This window comes from Agelaius tricolor, unplaced genomic scaffold, assembly GCF_023055355.1.
Source record: "Agelaius tricolor isolate 1412-34295 unplaced genomic scaffold, bAgeTri1.0.p SCAF_15, whole genome shotgun sequence".
NCBI classification, from domain to species: domain Eukaryota; kingdom Metazoa; phylum Chordata; class Aves; order Passeriformes; family Icteridae; genus Agelaius; species Agelaius tricolor.
In genome coordinates, this window is record NW_027269275.1 from 5,421,901 (window position 1) to 5,439,853 (window position 17,953).

Consider the following 17,953-nt stretch of genomic DNA (forward strand, 5'->3'; position numbering starts at 1 on the left):
CCTCCACGGGAACAGCAGTTCCAGCTAAGAAGGAGCAAAGCAGGGAACCTGTGGCTGGAAAGGCTGGTTACAGAAGTTTGTGGGGACACCTTGATGTCCATCCCATTGCAGCTGGGGAAACTGAGGCACGGAGCCATGTCTGGGTGTGTGTTCAGGGTCCTTCATGGGACCCCCAGCATCCCAGGGGCTTCTCCTGCCTGCCCATCAGTGGCTGTTGGCTGCTGGCCACTTGGCTTGAGCTGCCTCCTGTGCACAGGGCCCTGTGCTGAGCACACGGTGCTGTGTTGGTTGGAAACCCAGGGTGCCCTGAGCCCAGGTTTTGTGCCCCGAGCCACGACAGCCGGACCTTTGCAATGCCTTTAACCGAGCCCTTTCCTGCTCTGTCCTCGGCCTCCAGGGGCAGCGTCACTGGACCGAATTTACACTTCGACCTCCCTGAGCTCGACTTCGGGGACATCTCCTTTGGTGAGTGTTGCCTGGGCTGGGACACAGCGTCAGGGATCTGTGCCTTCCAACAGAAAAGCATCCCTCACTCCTCGTCTGCCCCAGCAGCCTCTTCAGGCTGTGAACTGCAGGGCTGCTGCTGCTGCTGCTGCCTCAGGGGGCATTTTGCCATTGTGAGATCAAATAGAACCAAGGAATAGAAAGGCAGTATTTTCTAGTGTCTCTGTCCTGCTTTAAAAGACAGATCCCCACCATGTGTGGCGGTATCTCTGGCTTTGCAGGATGGAAAGCAAATCTCAGAGCCAAAGTGGGGATCCCCTTGCAGGCACAATCACAGTGAGCAGCATGGCTGTGATGTCCCTGTTTGTTGGGTGAGGTGGGACATGGTTCCTAATTGCTAATCTCAAGCCAAGGCTGGAGTTTGCCCCCAGTTGAGTGGACTCTGAGCTGTCATGTGCTCAGTCTGTTTGGCCCAAACCAAGAGATGCTTTAAGGGTCCTGCAGAGAGAAACTGCATTAAGGTGCATCACATTCTAGTTCCTGATTCCATCCTCACTTTCTTTTGCTGTAGCTTCTTCTCAATGACAACTCACTGTTTATGTATCGTGAAAACAGTGGGAGTGTTGGCAGACTTACCAGGGTATTTTACAGCTTGAATTTTCAGAGTAAATGCTGGGTCTGGGTGCACACTCATCACTGAGAGATAACTGGTGATGGTTTGGGGCAGGGGAGGGAGCTCCTCCCCATCCCAAAGAGAGAAGCTTGCAGTGTTCAGCAGGGCTAGGAGTGGGCATTTTCAAGGCTGCAGTCTGGAATCAGTGTCAAAGGGAACTCAGTGATGATTAATTCCTCATGCAGCTTCTCGGTGAGCTGTAGTTCAGAAAATAAAGAGCTAAACTCCAATCTCACTTTTATCCTGGCAGGATATTCCCACCAGGATCATGCCATAATGGGTGCCTGAATGGATATTTGTGTCCTTTCCTAGGCTTTCCCTGCACCAAGAGCATTTGCCTCACCAACTGCTCCGTGGTGCCCGTGACGTTCAAGCTCCGCATGTCGGACGATGGCACGCAGCCGGCTGTGAGCAGCCTTGATCAAATACACAAAGAAGGTGACCCATCCTGGAGGAAGGGAATTCATTTCTATGTGGAGCCAAGGGAGTTCACAATGAATCCCAGCCAAGGAACCATCCTCCCCCAGGGACACCAGGACATTGAGGTATGGGAAGAATCCAGCCGTAGATGCTTCAGCACCAGGGCTGAAGCTTCACTGGAGTGTGGGAGGGCTTTAGCTCTGGTGCCAGCTTTGAGCATCCTGGGAGTGAGAGATCTGCGCTGCTGGGAGGCCTCTGCTAGCTGGCTTACCCGGGATGTTCCTCAAGGAGCACTGGTTTGTTTCCAAAATCCTACACTGAGATCAATACCATATGGTCAAGTCCTGAAGCCATTCTTGTGTTTTTGAGAGCAATTTCTTTGATTGCAAGTGGGCAGAGCAAGGATGAAGGCAGAAGGTGGTTGTTAGAGAGATGTCATTGTATAAAGCAGTTAGCTTTTCTTCTTGGTCTCATTTCTCCTCTCCTGGGGAGCAGAAAAATTTGTGTTCACTGCAGGGATCTCCAGTGGAGACAAAACACTCTGCAGCCATGAACTGCCCAGCACCTGCTGGGCCACACTTTGCCCTCAGCCTTCTGCTGTAAAGCTGAACTCATTGTGTTCAAGTCAGATTTCCTCTGCATTTATGTCATTGTAGTCAGATGAGAAATTGGCCCCTTAATTTGAATACAGTGGTGTGTAGAGCTTTAGTCTAATGTTTTAATGAAGCTGACCAATGCTGTGATAGCAAGGTGTGTTCAACAAATCTGGTATTGCCAGAAGGCTTTTGTTACTCTGAGACTGTGCTCTACACATGGACCAGCAGAAGAATTAAAGCCAAATCCTTCCTCAAGAACTGGAGGATGTCACATGTGGGTAATGAGCTTTTGTAAGGAAGAATTTACTGTTCTTTTTTCTACCAGGTGACCCTGTGTTCCAACACTGTGATGAGATTCAAACGGAGATTGCTGGTGGACCTGGAGGGTATTGCTAAGGAAGTGGCATCAGTGGTCATCAAGGCCAGGTACCAGCCCTTCCTGGCCTCCCCCAGGGACTGCCTTGCACAGGCTTTGCTGGCTGCAGCTGCCAAGGAGAAGAGCTGCTTAATGGCCTCATGTTGTGCTAGCTGGACATGAGAACAGCAGTGCTTGGACAGCAGCCTGTGGTGAAAAGCCCCTGCTCACAGCCCAGCACGGTCCTGGGCCCTTTTCTAAAGGGACCAGCAATGATATCATTGATTGGCCTGGGTTTTGGTGCTTGAGGTGGAACAAATTTCCCAAGGGCCTCCTCTCCTTCTTCCTGCAAGAGATGGAGTTGTGCTGGTTGTGACCACCCTGCATTGGTTTGGGACACACCAGGCAGCCTGCTGAGAGTCAGGGTCTGGTTCTGTCCATGAGGGCACATGACAGGGGAAAGTGGCTCCCAGCAAGAGTGGGGAGGGCAAGGTCTTATGAGGGGAAAGCAGCCTTGATGTGGCAGGTCAGCTCCAGTTTTTCTCCTTCCCTGTGCTTCCCATTTTGAGCTTTAATGTTCTCAGACTTAAACCAAAAGTCGTTCTTGCTGCAGCAGAATTCCACCCTGCTGTGCTGCTGTGGGTGTCAGTGTGATGCCAGAGGGATGCAGCTCCCTGGTGCTGTTCCCTCTCCCAGGCAGAGCCATCCAGGCAGTGCCTGGGCTGCCATTTTGTCAAGCAAATGGAGCTGGGGCCAGTCAGTGCCTGGAGCTGTGCAGTGAAGGAGCCAGGGAGCTGCAGGGCCTGGGAGGGGGTGGCTGATCAGCCACTCTGTGGGGCAGCTGCTGTCTCATGCCCTCCAAGGCTGGGGCCAGCAGCTGAGTTCTCAGGCAGGGCAACAGCACCATGGGAGAGAAGGGAGTCATTTTTATGAGACACTAGGGTTGTGTGTTCCTTGAGCCTTAGTGAGCACTGATCCTTGTTGGGATGGCTCCCCCAGAGCTCGTGGGTCACTGGGACTGTTCCAGGAGTCCTGTCAAGCCTTCTTGGGTAAAGCAGGTGCTGAGGCAGCTGTGGCACAAAGTGCTCTGCCTGGGGCACTTGGCAGCCTGTGGGTGCTGCCTCTCAGGGTTTGCCCCTCCTTGATAAGACATGTTGGAGTGGGAAGAGGTAGAAGGCAATTTATCACTGTAGGGCTGTTCAATGCCCATTTGACAGTGACCAACATGTTCTGCTCCATTTCACAATCTTTGGGGGTAAATGTTCTCCATTCTCTCAGTATCTCTGATTCCCTTGGGGTCATCTCTTTGCCCAGATGTCTTGTTCCAGAGCTGCATGTGTACCCCCAAATCCTTCTGTACCATGAGTGCCACCTGAAAGTGCCGTACGAGAGGAAGCTCGTCATCAGGAACCTCAGCAACCTTCCTGGCTGCTATGGGCTTATTCCCCAGGTTTGGCATCACGTCCACCTCCTCCTGTCAAATATTATTGGGGAGACTATTAGTGGAAAAAAGGGTTTGGATAAGACCTTGCTGGTTTCTATTTAGTCTTAAAGATCTGCTGAGAAAAGGATCCTACCTGAATGTAAACCTTAGGATGCAGTTTAACCTCCTGAGGAAACAGTTTATGTTCTAGTCTAGTCTTCAGGGTGTTTTCTTGTGGGAGATCTTAGAGGTTTGTATTGCACTAAATAGTTTATTTAGTTGTTTTTTGCACTGGGTGCTTGGTACATGGTCTGTCCAATTTCCCTTTTCCCCACAAAAGCCCCAGTGGTAATGGTTTGTGCCTGGTTTATTCCTTCTCTCACCCCTCCCTCACTTGTATCCCATAGGCTGTGGACCCCTTCCTTTGCCCCCATTCCTGTAAGCTTAAATCTCCTGGCAGGAGACCCCAGTCTCTTTTCCTGGGACGTTGCCTGAATCCTGAGGTGACTCCTATCCAGGAATAAAAATAAGGCTTTGGTCCCGAGAGGAGAGCACCTCTGTCTTCTGCTTTTGTGCTTGTAAAGGCTGCAAGGGGCCAGGGTCCAGAGCTAGTGGGACGGGACCCAAAGGGCCCCAGGAGAAAACCAGCCATTTACACTTAGAGGGTTGTGAAAAGCTGCTGCATCCACAGACACCAGTGCCTGTGCTGGCAGCCTCCTTGCAGGATCCCCTGGGAGTGCTAAGCCTACAATTCTTGCAGCTCGTTTGTGCCTTTACCTTTGTCCTGGGGAGTTTTAAACGTGTGTGTAAGTTGCTGTTGCAGTGGATGTTGAGAAGTCTAAAGTTTCTTCAGAGGTCCCTCTGAAGCTGCATTTCATTCTGTCCCTTCCAGAAACGCAAGGACGACTCTCCCGTGCTCTACTCCAGCCCCAAGCCCTGTGGGATTGTGCAGCCTTACGGCACTGCAGAGATCCCAGTTATCATCGAAGTGCAGACGCTGGGCGAGCATCGCACCAAGATTCTCGTTGGCGTGTTCGGGGATGAGAGAAACCCACGGGTGAGTGCAAGGGGAGATGTGAGCCTGTGTGCAACTGCTCCTGGCAGGGTGCACAGGGACAGGGATTCTTCCAGGGAAAACAGGCACAGGCTGCTGGGGAGAAGGACAGCAGGGATGGGTGGCACAAACAGCCCATGCCTCATAGGTGGGGATCTCAGTGTCTGACGCAGAAGGTAGTTCATCTAAGCTGGAATTGAGGGGAGTTTTAGTTAATTAAGCTTTAAAATGCTGTTAACTTTGGAAACATCTGTTTTCAAATGTCATCTCTCTGAGCACAAAAGAAGATGTCAGAAGACTTCTGGGAACCTTGAGCTTTGTGTAAAAGAAAGGAAAGCTGGCATTTGAAGACTGGTTGCAAGGATTTAAACTTAGATTAAAACATAATGAAATGATGATGCCAAATTCCCTGGATGGCACCAAACATCTGAACCTGGGCCATTGTGGCACTGCATGTAAATCAGTGAACAGGAAGGACAGGCAATGCAGGCTGTGCCAGGGAGCTTGAAGTTTGACAAAACAGTTGCTTTCAACTATCAGGCTGCTTACCTTAAAAAGGAGGGTTTCTCCCTACCAGAATAACCAGTTGTTTAACTGTCAGCCTGGTCTTAACTAGAGATTTCTTGCAAAGCTTTTACCTTTGGGCCAATAATTTGTAGTTTGAAAGGTTCTCTTACCTTAATCCTTTTAAATTTGGAGGTGAACATGTAATTTTCTTTTCCTTTTTTCCCAAAAGCCCAGCATTTCAGCTGGAGTGTGGTAGCTGTCCCTAAAGCAATAACTTGAGCAGGGTTGAGCTGTTTAAGCTTTTTTAGGTTTCCCTGTTGTGGTTTGTTTTGAGTGGTTTTTAATCTTTCTTGCCTGCTTCCTGGAACAGGGAGTAGAATTACGGAGCTCTGGACGGCTGGCAGAAATCTACCCAAGTCCAACTGTGTTAGAGTTTGGCAGGATCCCAGCTCTACAGCCTGCTTCACAAAGCTTTACCCTCTTCAACAAAGGTCTTGTCCCTGTAGACTTCAGCATAGAAATGGTAAGTATCTGTGGGGCTGTTTTCCAGGGAAATGGACTGGTCAGTAGCAGCCATGACTTGGCTTTTAAAAGCAAGATTTCCATATTGCCCTGTGTGAGAGGAGGCAAGATACTCCAATATTCCCTCTGAGCGAGGCAAGAGGAACCTGGCTCTGGAGTGGTTTTAGCTGGGGCACCCCTCAGTGAGGTCAGGTGCAGAGATGTTGGAGCAGCAATTAATCTGGGTTGCGTTGACAAGTTCTCCCTTAATTTTATCTTTTGTCTTTAGCTGTGTGTGTCACATTTTGGAGCTCCGAGATCAAGAGAAACCTGTGGTCCTTTGCTCCCCAGAGCATGGATTTCACTGTGGTTTCCCTGTCCCATCTACATTTGCTTTGTGCCAAACTGCTGTTAATAGTAGAGAGCAGGGTGTGAGGTGTGTCCTCAGACTGCTGGTGGGGAGGCAATTTTCACACCTCCTGGGGGTCAAGCCAGCTGGGCAGTCCACACAAAGACAAAGGTGGGGGTTGTGCACCCCCCAGCCTGTGATCTCTGTGCTATTGAAGAGCATCTTTGGGGAGCAGCTGCAGAGAAAGGCTGTTTAATATGTGGGGGCTGCATAGGGCAGAAGGAGCTGGGGCTGCTCCCCTGGCAGGGGGAGCAGGGCTGGTGCAGCCAGGAAGGGCTTGTAGGCTGGGCCTGGGGCTGGCTGGGATGTCTGCTGGAGGGGGAGATCTGTGAGGGGCTTGAGGTTTCTTCTACTTCATGCTGGCTGTGTTGAACTTGTGGAGCTGGTTAAAACCTGATACCATGGACTTGGCTGTGTCTGTGGATAAAGCATCAGGCCATGTGGGAGAGTCCAGCCACAGCCTCCTGGGCCAAGGAGGAGGGGTGTGACTTTTCCTCTTGCTGCTTTTCCAGCTGTTTGGGAGATAAATGTTATTCTAAAGCGAGGGTTTTTTCCAGGGCAGCTTTCCCTGACTCCACAATGGAGTTCTGCTTTCAGCCTCTGCAGGGAGCAATGCACCTTGGCTGGGTGCTCATGGTGTGTAAAGGTTGGGTTTCATGTGCTCCTGCCAGGGCCAGACCTGCAGAGCTGTGTCTGCACAGCTGTGCTGGTGCAAGGCCTTTCCTCCCTCCTTTGGGCAGCCTCCAGCTCTCTTGGCCAGTCTGTGAAGTCCATGAGAAAGCAGATGACAAGAGTTCTTGGGAAGAGTGGGCCATGCCCACAGAGCACATGTTGTCCAGTTTTCTTTCTGCTTCCTGCTTTCCTGCTCTGCTATAAGCATTTGGAGGTGACTTTTCTTTAGGCAGAGGGCACTGGGGCACCTCTCTACAGCTGATGATTGGTGGGGAGTGAGGGCTTCAGTCCTTTAGGGGATGTTGAGAAGCACTGATGGCCCCTTGGGAAAGATTAGTTTGGTGTTGGGGTTTTGCTTACCTGGTTTTGCAGAGACATTCTTCAGGCTCTCAGCAGTGTCCTCCAGCCATGTGGTTTCTGCAGTGGGATTTGAGCAGTCCTGCCTTCCTCTGGCCTTGAGCCTTCGTGAGAGGCCAGGAGAGAGAAAGCAGCTTTCCTTGGCCCACAGTGCAGAGAAAGACTGGGGAAGGAACACTCTCCTGAGGATAAGCATCCCTTGGGTTGGGCAAAACGGGGTTAATTGGCTGAGTCCCTTAAAGGAGGGGAAAATACAGGTTGTATGAGCTCTGCTGTTGCCCAGTACTGTAGCTTAACTTTAGGGAGATTAAGCCTTCAGGATTTTTATCCTCCCCTCTTTAGTCTTTCCTTTTCTTATATCCCACAAGACACCAGGGTGTGTGGTTTCCATCCTAAATGCATATTATGCTTGTCTTACAGGCTTCCAAATCCTACTGCTTTGTTATTGAACCCAGTGAAGGAGCGATCCCTGCTAGGGGTGAGGTTCCTGTGACTGTCACAGCAACCCTGGATGACACTGTGGGTTTTGATGACACTGTCCAGCTGTTCATTGGGAACAGCCTTTGGAGCACCGTCTTTCTTCAGGCTTTCGGCATTGGCACCACAATTGTCATAGACAAACCATTTGCCCCAGAGCTCAACTTGGGATACCAATTCAGGTAGGAGATCTCTCCACTCCCACCTCTCCTCCTGTCTCAACAAGGAGCAGTTTTTCTGTAGTCCTTCAGGCAAGATCTTCTTCAGTGTTCAAAGCCCTGACTCCTTCCCTAAAGGCAGAGATTCCTTTACAAACATGTGATGGGCACTTGAGAGTTGTTAGACACCCTCAAAAGCCACTGAAAGGGAAACCAGTTGCTAAATTGCCACAAACTGTCTGTAGTTCTAATACATTGATGTCCTCACTTGATGGAGTAATGATCTCACAGGCTGCCCCAGAACTAAAGGTTCCTGAAATGGTGCCCAGATGAGGCAGTCCCTCCATGTGGCTGAGGCACCAAGGGAAGATCCTTTCTCTTGCCCTTGCCCTTGCCCTTTCCCAATGGCACCTCCCAGGCAAGCAGGGGCCCTGGGAACAAAGAGACAGGAGGGTGACAACCCCCACCAGGAAGGCAGGAGCCCACAGAGCAGTTCCAGAGGCAGAGTTGCCAGCAGAGTTTGCAAAGTTCACTTCCAAACAGTTTCTAATTGCAAAATGAAATTTCTACAAATGGCTACCAGTGCAGAGCCAAGGCTGATACGAATGAGAGAGGCTCTGCTCCCCTGGTTTCCTCTCCTGGAGCAGGCAGATGATTTTTACCAGCTTGCTGGGATCATCCAGAAACTGCCTCTGAGCCGGCTTTTAGGAATGCCTGCAATCCTACCCCCACACACAAGGTCCCCAAGGGCAGCATCTCAAAGATTCAGTTTCAGCTTTGGGCACAGATTAATACAAAATACAGCAACAGTATGAATCACCCCAGAACAAACATTTTGGGGGAAAACACCACGTCCTGTTAGCCTCACCTGGAAAATGTTACATTACCATTATAAACATATTTCTCTTTGCAATAATGACATCAAAAGGGCACCTTATCAGACACCACTTCTGGTCCACATTAAGAGCTGGAAATGAAGACAGTCTCTAAGCAATTAACACCTCAGGTTGCTCACTGGGAGCAATCTGATGATCAGGGAAATAGCTACTCTCATACTCTTTTCCATCCTGCCTTCCATTCCAGCCTCGTGCCCTGTCTTCGTCAGTTCAAAGTAACAAACAAGGGCCGCCGTTACCATCAGCTCTTCTGGAGTGCGGAATGCTACAGCCCACCTGAGGAGGGGGGCCAGAGTGTCTCAACCCTCTGTAGTCTCCAGGATGATTCCCAGCGCCCCAAACGTTCCAAGCCTGCGTTTGGGATGAAGTCACCGAGGATGGGCCTGCAGCCAGGCCAGTCTGAGGACATGGTGCTGCGAGGCTTCTCCCGCATCCCACAGGTGAGATCCCCTCCTCTGGGCTTGTTCCACAGGCCCTTGACATTTGCCTGGGGAAATGAGCAGGGGCCTTCACAAAACTGATTTAAGGCTACTCGTTTCTGTGGCAGCACCAGTTGCTTTCCTTGCTGGCCACCATCAGAGCAGCTGAGACTTTATTGTGATTCCACAGCTACCAAAACCCAGTGCTGATCCCAAAGCAGGGGTGGATGGAAATATTACTCTTTTGGGGCAAGCAGTGTTGCATGCTGAGTCAGCAAAGAAGGGCAGAGAAATAAGTTACACTTAGACTAGGAGTCCAAAAAGAAAGTGAACTAAACAAGTGCCGAGTGGTTTATCTGGGGTGAGCACGGAGTAAAACAAAAGCCATGTCAAGGGAGGGGGTTTCTCACAAGTGCCTTTTGTGCTTTTGGGGTGCAGTGTTACAGACAATTGAGCACAGGAAGAAAAGGGGGCAGGGACTGTAACTGTGGCAGGAATAGGGCCCGTGGTGGGTGCAGAGCCAATGCAGGGCATTTGCAGGGTGCCCTGCCACTACGCACTGGTGACAAGTGACTCTTGCTTGCAGGAGGTGCAGGATTATGTGTTCTGTGAAGCCATCATTGGGACATCCCCCAAGATGGAGAGGATAATAGAAACAATCATTACCTGTGAGTTCATTCACCCCTCTATAGAAGTATCAGCCAGACAATTCTCTTTCTATGTGGAGAAGGTAAGTCTGGATTGCATGCTGGCATTTTAACAGCATGGCTGAGGGGGGTGTGTGCTTGTGTTAAAGCCCCTCTTTACCCTTCCTGAGGCACTTTGTAAAGTGAGTGAAGATGCTTTTAGAGATGAGACTGGTATTTGACTTCCCCAAAGCAAAAGTGCAGTTCCAGCTGCAGTGCCAAGGAGATGGTGGCCACCCCAGAGAAATGCCAGTTTCTGTGCTCACTGTAAAGGGAGGCTTTTGAGGACCCTCCAAGGCACGGTGATGTCTGTACACTGATGCTGCAGGGAAGCTGGGAAAACTGGAGATTCCTGTGAATTCCTCAGGCTGACAAGGAAAAACCCAACATCTCCTGTGTCTCTGTGCCTTCTCTGCTGTTGGCATGGATGCTTGATGGTACAGCTATATGGATCAGCTCTGTGCATTTCCCTAAGCCTCCTCTGCTTCAAAGGACCCCCAGGCATCCTGCAACTGCAGTGATGATAACACTGAGGCAGAGCAGGTGCCCTTTAGTCTCTGGATCCCAACTCCAGCATCATCTTTCTGCCTCCTGCAAGTTGTCTGAAAAAGAGAAGATGGTTAATGATTTGGTTTCTGTAGTTTCAGGCCTCTCCTCTGGTTCCCAGGCTTCCAGTGAAGTACAGAATCCCTGGAACAGGCAGTTCAGATGTAATTGAGAAGCTTTTCAGCTCTCCCTGATTCTGCCTGGGTTCTGCTCGATGCCACACACACAAACTGATTTATTGCATACTATAGCACAGCACCTGTTTGGTATCAGTACATGCAGAAGTCGTTTCCCAAAGTCTCTGGGTTCTCTAAACCATGCAGGAAGCCCAGCACAATGCTCAGACAGGAAGGAAGAGCCCAGGCTGATCAGAGCTTTGAGACCACAGACACCTTGTTCCTGTAGCAGGGGCTGCAGGACCCGTGGTGCAGACAAAGTGCTTTTTGAGGCTGCTAGAGCCAGGAAGGTTGTGAGAAATGACTGTATGTGAGTGAAGATCCTCTAGTGCTGTTCTGCCCAATAGATATAGTAGAGGAAATGTATTTAAATATCTGTATAGAGGCTTTGCCCCAGAAGTCCTGGTTGCCCTTGATGGGCTGCAGCTGTGATGTCCTTAATTGGGCTGCAGCTGTAACCAATGAAGAGAACTGGGATAAAAGGGGGTGGGTTAGCCAGTCAGGGAGAGCCTTGGAGGAGCCCTGAACTGAGAAAGAACAGCATGCAGCAGAAGGAGTCAGTGAAGATCTGCAGCCATGAGAATACGCCAAAGAGGTATGGACTTTAGAGATCTGATGATAACAGTAGTATGGGACTCTATAATAGGAGAACAACAAATAGAGAGACAAAACTGGAGACAAATGGCCTGGATTCACTTTCTGCTTTAGATCTTGGTCAAGCAGCCACCTCCTCTCAGGGGCCTATTCCCTCATCTGTACTTGGGAGTTTTCCCTGTCCTCCAGAGGATGCTGTGGTTTCTAAACATGAAAAGCATCTGCTGTCAAGAAATACCTCCTGGAAGGGTAGAAACAAAGAAGAGGAAGAGTAAGGAAATACTCTTCTATTTACATAGAAAGAGTAAATAGAAATGTATGCACTCGTGAGGCTGAAAAATGTGAGCTGCAGCAGAAGCAGAAGGAGGTCTGTTTCTAGTTGAGGCTGTTTTTCCTTGTCTCCTGTTTCCATAGAAACCCAGCGATGTCCTGACACTGCAGTACCAGCCTTTGTCTTTAAAAAACACCTGCCTGCTGCCACTGGACCTCATGCTGGACTTGGAGCAGCCATTCCTGGTCTGTGATAAGAAGCTGCAGCCCCTCCCAGGTGGCCAGGTGAGCAGCCCTGGCCTCCTCCAGTGGGGTCTGAAGAGGAGGGATGTGGTGGTGCCTTTCTGTTGGGAGCTCCTTGAGTCAAGAAGTTTATTCTGTAGCATCAGCAGTGGGCTGGTCTGAGCTGCATCAGCAGAGCTGCTGAAGGAATCAAAATCTTATCTGAATTGAGAAGATCCATCCTGGCTTTAAGGCACAGGGAGAGGGGAGCAGGCAGCTGGGTCTGGGCAAGCCATGCAGGGAAGGTGTCTCCTGGAAAGCCATGCCAGCTCTCCAGCAGCCACCCCCTTGTACTGGGGCTGAGCACAGAAACGGGAGCCTGAGGGATCCTGGACTGGACTGTGGTGCCTGCAGCCAGAGCCCTGCTGGAGAGAGATGAACCATGAACTGAGAAGCCCGTGCTGGGGTCACTTGGAGCATTTACTGTTTCATGCTGTCAGACCTTGGGACATCATCCCACAGGTGATTAATTACTGCTCATCTCCTTGCAGCCTGTGAGAGTGGGTGTAGGGGAGACCTGTCATCTCTACATCGTGTTTGACCCAGCTTATGAACTGGATTTTAAGAGCTGGAAAAAAGAGAAGGTTCTGAAGATAGACATGGTCAGGGGCCATCCTTTTGTGGAGCGTATCAGCCTTGAGGGAGAAGTTCACTTCCCAAATCTCCAAATGGAGCCCAGCTCTGTGGAGTTTGGCTTCATCAGGCCTGACACGGAAGAAGTGCGTTCCCTGGAGATGACCAACTGCAGCCCACTGCCCGTCCAGTACCGCTGGTCATTCCGTTCCGACAGCGAGGTGACCAGGTTTAGGTATGTGCACCTTTGCCCTCCCCTTGAAGCTCTTCTTGCTGTGTCCTGTTTGTACTTGGCCAAGAGCAAAGCTGTTTGCCTGGCATCTGACAAATGGCACTGAGCAGCTGTGCTCAGGCTGGATGCTCAGGGAATAGGTTTTCCACCACTTTGGTGCTGCACAGCCCCCACAGTGGTTTCCCCTGGGAAGGAAAGCTGGGGTGAAAGCTGCTTTCTCAGACCTCTGTGACCTGAGACCATTTCCACCTTGATGAAGGGCTCCTAGTCCCAGCTCCCACAGTGCTGCTGAAGGCCCTTCTGGCCCCTCTGCTTTGGGATGGGTCCTCTCTGCAGGAGCTGCTCTCTGCTCCTTGCCTTCCTCCCTTGCGTTGTGCTGGAGGATGCCCAGAATGTCCCAAGAGCAGAGAAAGAGCCACTTAGCACCAGGGCTAGTAGAGCTACAGAGTTACTGCCGTTGGGCACTGGGGTTTGCTATTATGTTATTTTCCAGAGATGAGCTTTACCCACCTAAATTCACACCCCAACCACCAAAGGGGAAGGCAACCTATTTGGATCACCCAGCATCTCGATGGAGACACTTCAAGATGAGAAACGAGGACACAGCCAGAATACTGAGAACAATGCAGTATCTTACCCAATCTTTAAGAAACAAGGTAGATTTTCTTGTACATCTACTGCTTGTGTTGCCTCCTCAGCCTGCCACCACCAAGTCATGCTCGTGCTGACCTCCCTTTTTGCTGCCCTGCTGTCCTGTGCCCTGACAGTGGGCTGGGCAGCAGGGCCAGTGGCTGGACGTGGGCTGTGTGGGAGGGAGAAATAGGAGAGTTTTCCTTGGAGAAGCTCACTCAGGTCCTACAGACCTGTGCTGAGTGTGGGATTTTTTGCCTTCACAATGAAAGATGAGGCTTTTATCTGCATCATCATGGTAAGGCCTCCAGCTTCCTTCCCAGAGCAAGCTGGGATGAGTCCTGATCTCCATGGAGCCTCTTCCCAAGGCAGCCAGACTCCCTGTTTGCAGGGCTCTGCTTTCACCCAGAGCTGCTATTGCACTGCTGGCCCTGGAGCTGTCTTACAAACGGAGACTTTGCAAAGTGGCTGTCTCTTCCTCCCAGCATAGAAAATGGCTTCTTTTTCAGGTGCAATCAGATCAACTTCCTGAATACCCTCGCCTCCAAGTAGGGTTTGAGGGAATCAGCATCTCCGTGGACGAACCGCAGACTTCCCTCGAAGCGGAGGAGGTAAGAGGGAATCTGTCTCACTGCCCATTGTCAGTGTGGCAAGCAGGGCTGGAGCTCCCAGTGCCACTGGTGGCCCCAGCATTGGCCACAGAGGGGCCTCCCATCCCTGCAGGCCCATCACAAAGTGCTGCTGAAGCAACTGGTAGTTGGAGAGGCCATGCAGGACACATTGTAGGGCTGCCCAAGGACACTTTGCAGCACCTATGGAGGGCACTGCTCCCCCTGGAACTCCTCAGGTGGTCCATAGGAAACTTTTGCAGGAGCTTTTGCTGTAGCACCTTGAGAAAGCAGCATTTAAATCAGAGAGAGGGGAAGAGCCTCAGGAGTCAGATGAGCTGGGCTGGAGTCCTTCGCTCAGCTCCGAGAGCTCTCACTCTGAGCCTCCTCCTTTTCTAAAAGCAGTAAGAAATGCTTTTTAAAGGCAAGTTGTGCATCAGAGAGAATTTCTACTGCCAGGAGACATCCCAGTTCACTTTCACGTAATGTACTAATTAATGCATTGATCTGTGAGTGTGGGAGAAGATTTTCCCCATGGTCCCTGCACTGGTCAGTGGCATGGATGCAGGATGAGATGAGGGTGATTCTGGCAGTGTTTGGGGAATAGGCCCCTCCAGGTACAGCTGCACTTTGCTCCAAGATGCTCTTCTGCATCCATTGCCATGCTCAACAGCTCAAGCTCTCCTGTCTTCCATCCAGGCTTTCAGTATCCTGCCAATGTCAGGTGTGCTGCAGCCAGGTGAGAGCCAGCAGGTCTCCTTCACCTTCTCTGGCCACCTCAACACCATCTCCGATGTCACGGCGCTGTGCCACGTGGAGGGAGGCCCCACCTACGAGGTGCTGGTGACCGGGGAGATCTCACATTTCAGCTACCTCGTGAGGCCCCAGGAGATCAACTGTGGCTTACAGGTACCACACACATCCCTGGCACAGCTCCTTGCCTTGGCACCACGGCCAGCAGGTTCCTGCCCACCTCGCTCCAGGGCTCCCTTCCCAGCCCCTTTGTTGGCTCTGGGGCTTGGAAGCCCAACCTTTGAGGGACACATCTGGCATCCAAGCTGCTCTAAAATGGCCATCTCCAACCCTCTCCACAATGCTGGGAATGCCTCTTTTTCAGGGTACCTAACACTGCCTCCTGGGGCAGGCAGGGTCCCAGTGGGGGTGCTCTGAGGGGTGTGTCCCTGAGACATCTCTCTGCTGATCCACACCTAAAGCCTGACCTCCAAGGAGATGCTCTTGTCTAAAGCTCTTGCTTAATCCACACAATAATCAAGGGAAGAAGTTGGGCTTCCAGTCACTACCATTGGAGAGACTGTCCCAGAATAATCCCCACTTCACTCTTTTCCAGTCAAAAGCCCACAGATATTTCCAGCTGCTGGCCCTGTCTGTGTTGCCCTGGGTGACTCCCTTGTTGCATCTATGTTGCTTGCCAATACTTGCATGCAGGTGCCTTTTCTCCTGGAATGCCTCAGTGCTGTCTCTGTTTCTCCTGGCTGTGGGTGACCCCTCAGAGGGCAGAGGGCCTGTGTGCCCTGGTTCATTTATTGCTGGCCCTCACATGGTTGTTACCACAGCTCTGTGTGCTGCCAGAGCTCCCTGGTGCTGTGCAGGTGCCCTGTGCCTGGGGGTTCCCCAGGTTCCCAAGTGCCCCTATCTCCTCCCTGGTCCCTGCTCCCATGATGTGTCTGCTTTCAAGCCCAGGAGGGAGGAAGGAGATTCCCAGCAGCAGGCCTGGTCTGTAACTTCCCTCTCCTGTGCCTTCTCTCCAGATGTTTAATGAAATTCATCACAGCGATGTCACCCTGGTGAACGGTGGCAAGATTGAATTCAAGTGGGTGCTAAAGCCTAGCCCTGCAGACAAGCATCTGCCTGGCGTGTTTCTGGTCAACCCCACCACTGTAAGTAGCACAAGTGACTGAGCCCAGCCCTGTGTCAGGTGGCCCAGGAGAGTGTTAAAGGGAAAAAAGGGGTGGAGGTGGGGAAGGGGGAAAAAAGTCAGAGGGGAAAACCCCAAACCCAGCCATGAGAGAGACAGGGCTGTAAGCAATTTCTGCTGGGGCCAGAGAAGGTCAAACAAGTGCTCTCCTGACAGACTCCCCCACGGCCTTGGCTGGTGGGTGGCTCTGCTGTCAGAGGCAGACACCGGCGGGAGGCACAGGTGCGTGGGTCACTGTCCTGTCCTGCTGGAAGGGGAGCAGAGGAGAATTCTTTTTGATAGATTTCTCAGAGGAAAATAGGGCACAAACCCAGCAAGCAGTGTATCTGAAAACTGTTTGTTGATAAAGAAATGGCATGGTCCCGACCAGAGGGGGGACAGAAAAGAGAGAAAATGAGAAACAGAGAGAGTAACACAGGACAGGGACAGAGCGTCACCGCGAGAGCCCTGAGGCGCTGTGTCGGCTCCTGCTCGGCAGATGGAGCAAGTGCAGTTGTCCTAGTCCAGGTCATTTGTAACTTTTCAACACATTCAACAGGTTTCCATTCCTTCATTGGTTAAATGTTAATATTGCAACAACTCTTCACCAACATTGGTATCACAACATAACATTCTCATTAAAAGAACTCTAAACTTTAGCAAAACTTCTTTTACAAAAGTCATCATTATAAAACACATAGTATCTGCTCTAACAATTTTGAAAGCCAATACTGTAATATATTTATCATGAAGGTGATGTGGTTCTGATGGTTTCTTCTAGATGAGAGCCTGTCTCCTCAGCCTGTCTGTCCCCTGAGCCATGCCTCATCAAACACTCTGATGCATTCCCTCCCTCTTCTCCCATCCCTGCAGGGTTCCCTTGCAGCTGGTGAGACGCAAGTGCTGAAATTCTCTTACATGCCAGGATTACCAGGAGCCTTCAGCAGGACTTACCAGCTTAAAGTGGGTGACCAGCAACCAGAAAATATCTGCCTGAAAGGAGAAGCATCCTTTCCCATGATCAGTCTGGACCTGCCCTGGAGCATCAGAGGTGGGCACTGCCTGTCTGCCCTCAGGAAAGGCCCCTCTGGTTTTGTTCCCTACCATAGGCCCTGAGGGCAGCTCATGCCAACCTCCACCGAGCCTGGAGGGTTGCAGGACTCCCAGACCAAGTCAAGCCCCCTGGTTGCTTCATGAGTCTTGAGCAGAGGATGCCATGTGGACTTTGTCCCAGGAGCCAACCTGCAGAGCCTGCCATCCTCATCCCTGAAGGACGATGGCTAGAGTGAAAGGCTTGGGAAAGCTGTAAGAGAGGCTGGCAGGGCTTCTGGCAGGGTTGGATCTGTGTGACATTGCAGGGGATGAGATTCAGAGAGGAACAGCAGCATCCACTTTCCATAGATGGCTTGAGGGATTTCTTTCTGGTAGAAACCAGTGTTGGGAGGCAGGGACTTCCCAGCTTCAATGGGACTGGCACTTTGCTCACACTTCTCTTTGTGGATGTTTTCTTTCTTCAGGAAATGAAAAATATGAGAAGACACTGAAACGGCTCATAAAACGCCGGCAAATATACGATCCCAGCTATAAATCAGTTGTTCTGAAGAAGCCTCAGAGCCCAAAGATTGAGACCTTGAAGTCTCAGACCTTGAAGACTCAGAACCCAAAGAGTCAGGACCTGCAGCCCAGCGTGCTTGCCTCTGGCACTGTAGTAAGAACAGCTGCAGCCCCGTTTGGCACAGGCCACCCTCTCCATGTCACCTGAGCCCCTTGCAGCCCACAGCAGCTCCTGGTGCCCTGATGACACTTGGGACCTCCCTGCCCACTGACAACCTTGTGTCACCTCAGCATTGCCCCTAGGGCTGCCCCGCTGGTCATGTCTCTTCTGGGGCTGCAGCAGCTTCCTGGCTAGCCCAGGGAGAGATCCTGAAGGCCATGCTCCAGGGATGGAGTTGATGGTGCTTTGAGGGAGATGCAGGTCATTGCTGGGGAGTTCATTGTTCCCAACCCAAGCCCTGCCAGATTTACAGCCCTTAACAGCAGCTGCCTGATTGTGCCCTGGGGCTGTGCTGGAGGTGCTCAT

The 17,953-nt window shown here is 51.2% G+C and overlaps 1 protein-coding gene across 1 annotated transcript in view; it reads left to right on the forward strand.

The window, feature by feature from the left end:
• Window positions 1-17,953, forward strand: part of LOC139596578 (hydrocephalus-inducing protein homolog) — a 63,716-nt gene that overhangs the window by 14,269 nt on the left and 31,494 nt on the right. The window contains exons 11-26 of the mRNA XM_071440984.1: window positions 398-465; window positions 1,430-1,662; window positions 2,459-2,559; window positions 3,803-3,938; window positions 4,804-4,968; window positions 7,832-8,070; window positions 9,130-9,382; window positions 9,948-10,091; window positions 11,778-11,918; window positions 12,407-12,723; window positions 13,214-13,376; window positions 13,860-13,961; window positions 14,658-14,867; window positions 15,728-15,856; window positions 16,747-16,924; window positions 17,391-17,626. Of these exons, the coding sequence (XP_071297085.1) occupies window positions 398-465; window positions 1,430-1,662; window positions 2,459-2,559; window positions 3,803-3,938; window positions 4,804-4,968; window positions 7,832-8,070; window positions 9,130-9,382; window positions 9,948-10,091; window positions 11,778-11,918; window positions 12,407-12,723; window positions 13,214-13,376; window positions 13,860-13,961; window positions 14,658-14,867; window positions 15,728-15,856; window positions 16,747-16,924; window positions 17,391-17,626 (2,815 nt within the window). The remainder of the gene's footprint in view (window positions 1-397; window positions 466-1,429; window positions 1,663-2,458; window positions 2,560-3,802; window positions 3,939-4,803; window positions 4,969-7,831; window positions 8,071-9,129; window positions 9,383-9,947; window positions 10,092-11,777; window positions 11,919-12,406; window positions 12,724-13,213; window positions 13,377-13,859; window positions 13,962-14,657; window positions 14,868-15,727; window positions 15,857-16,746; window positions 16,925-17,390; window positions 17,627-17,953) is intronic.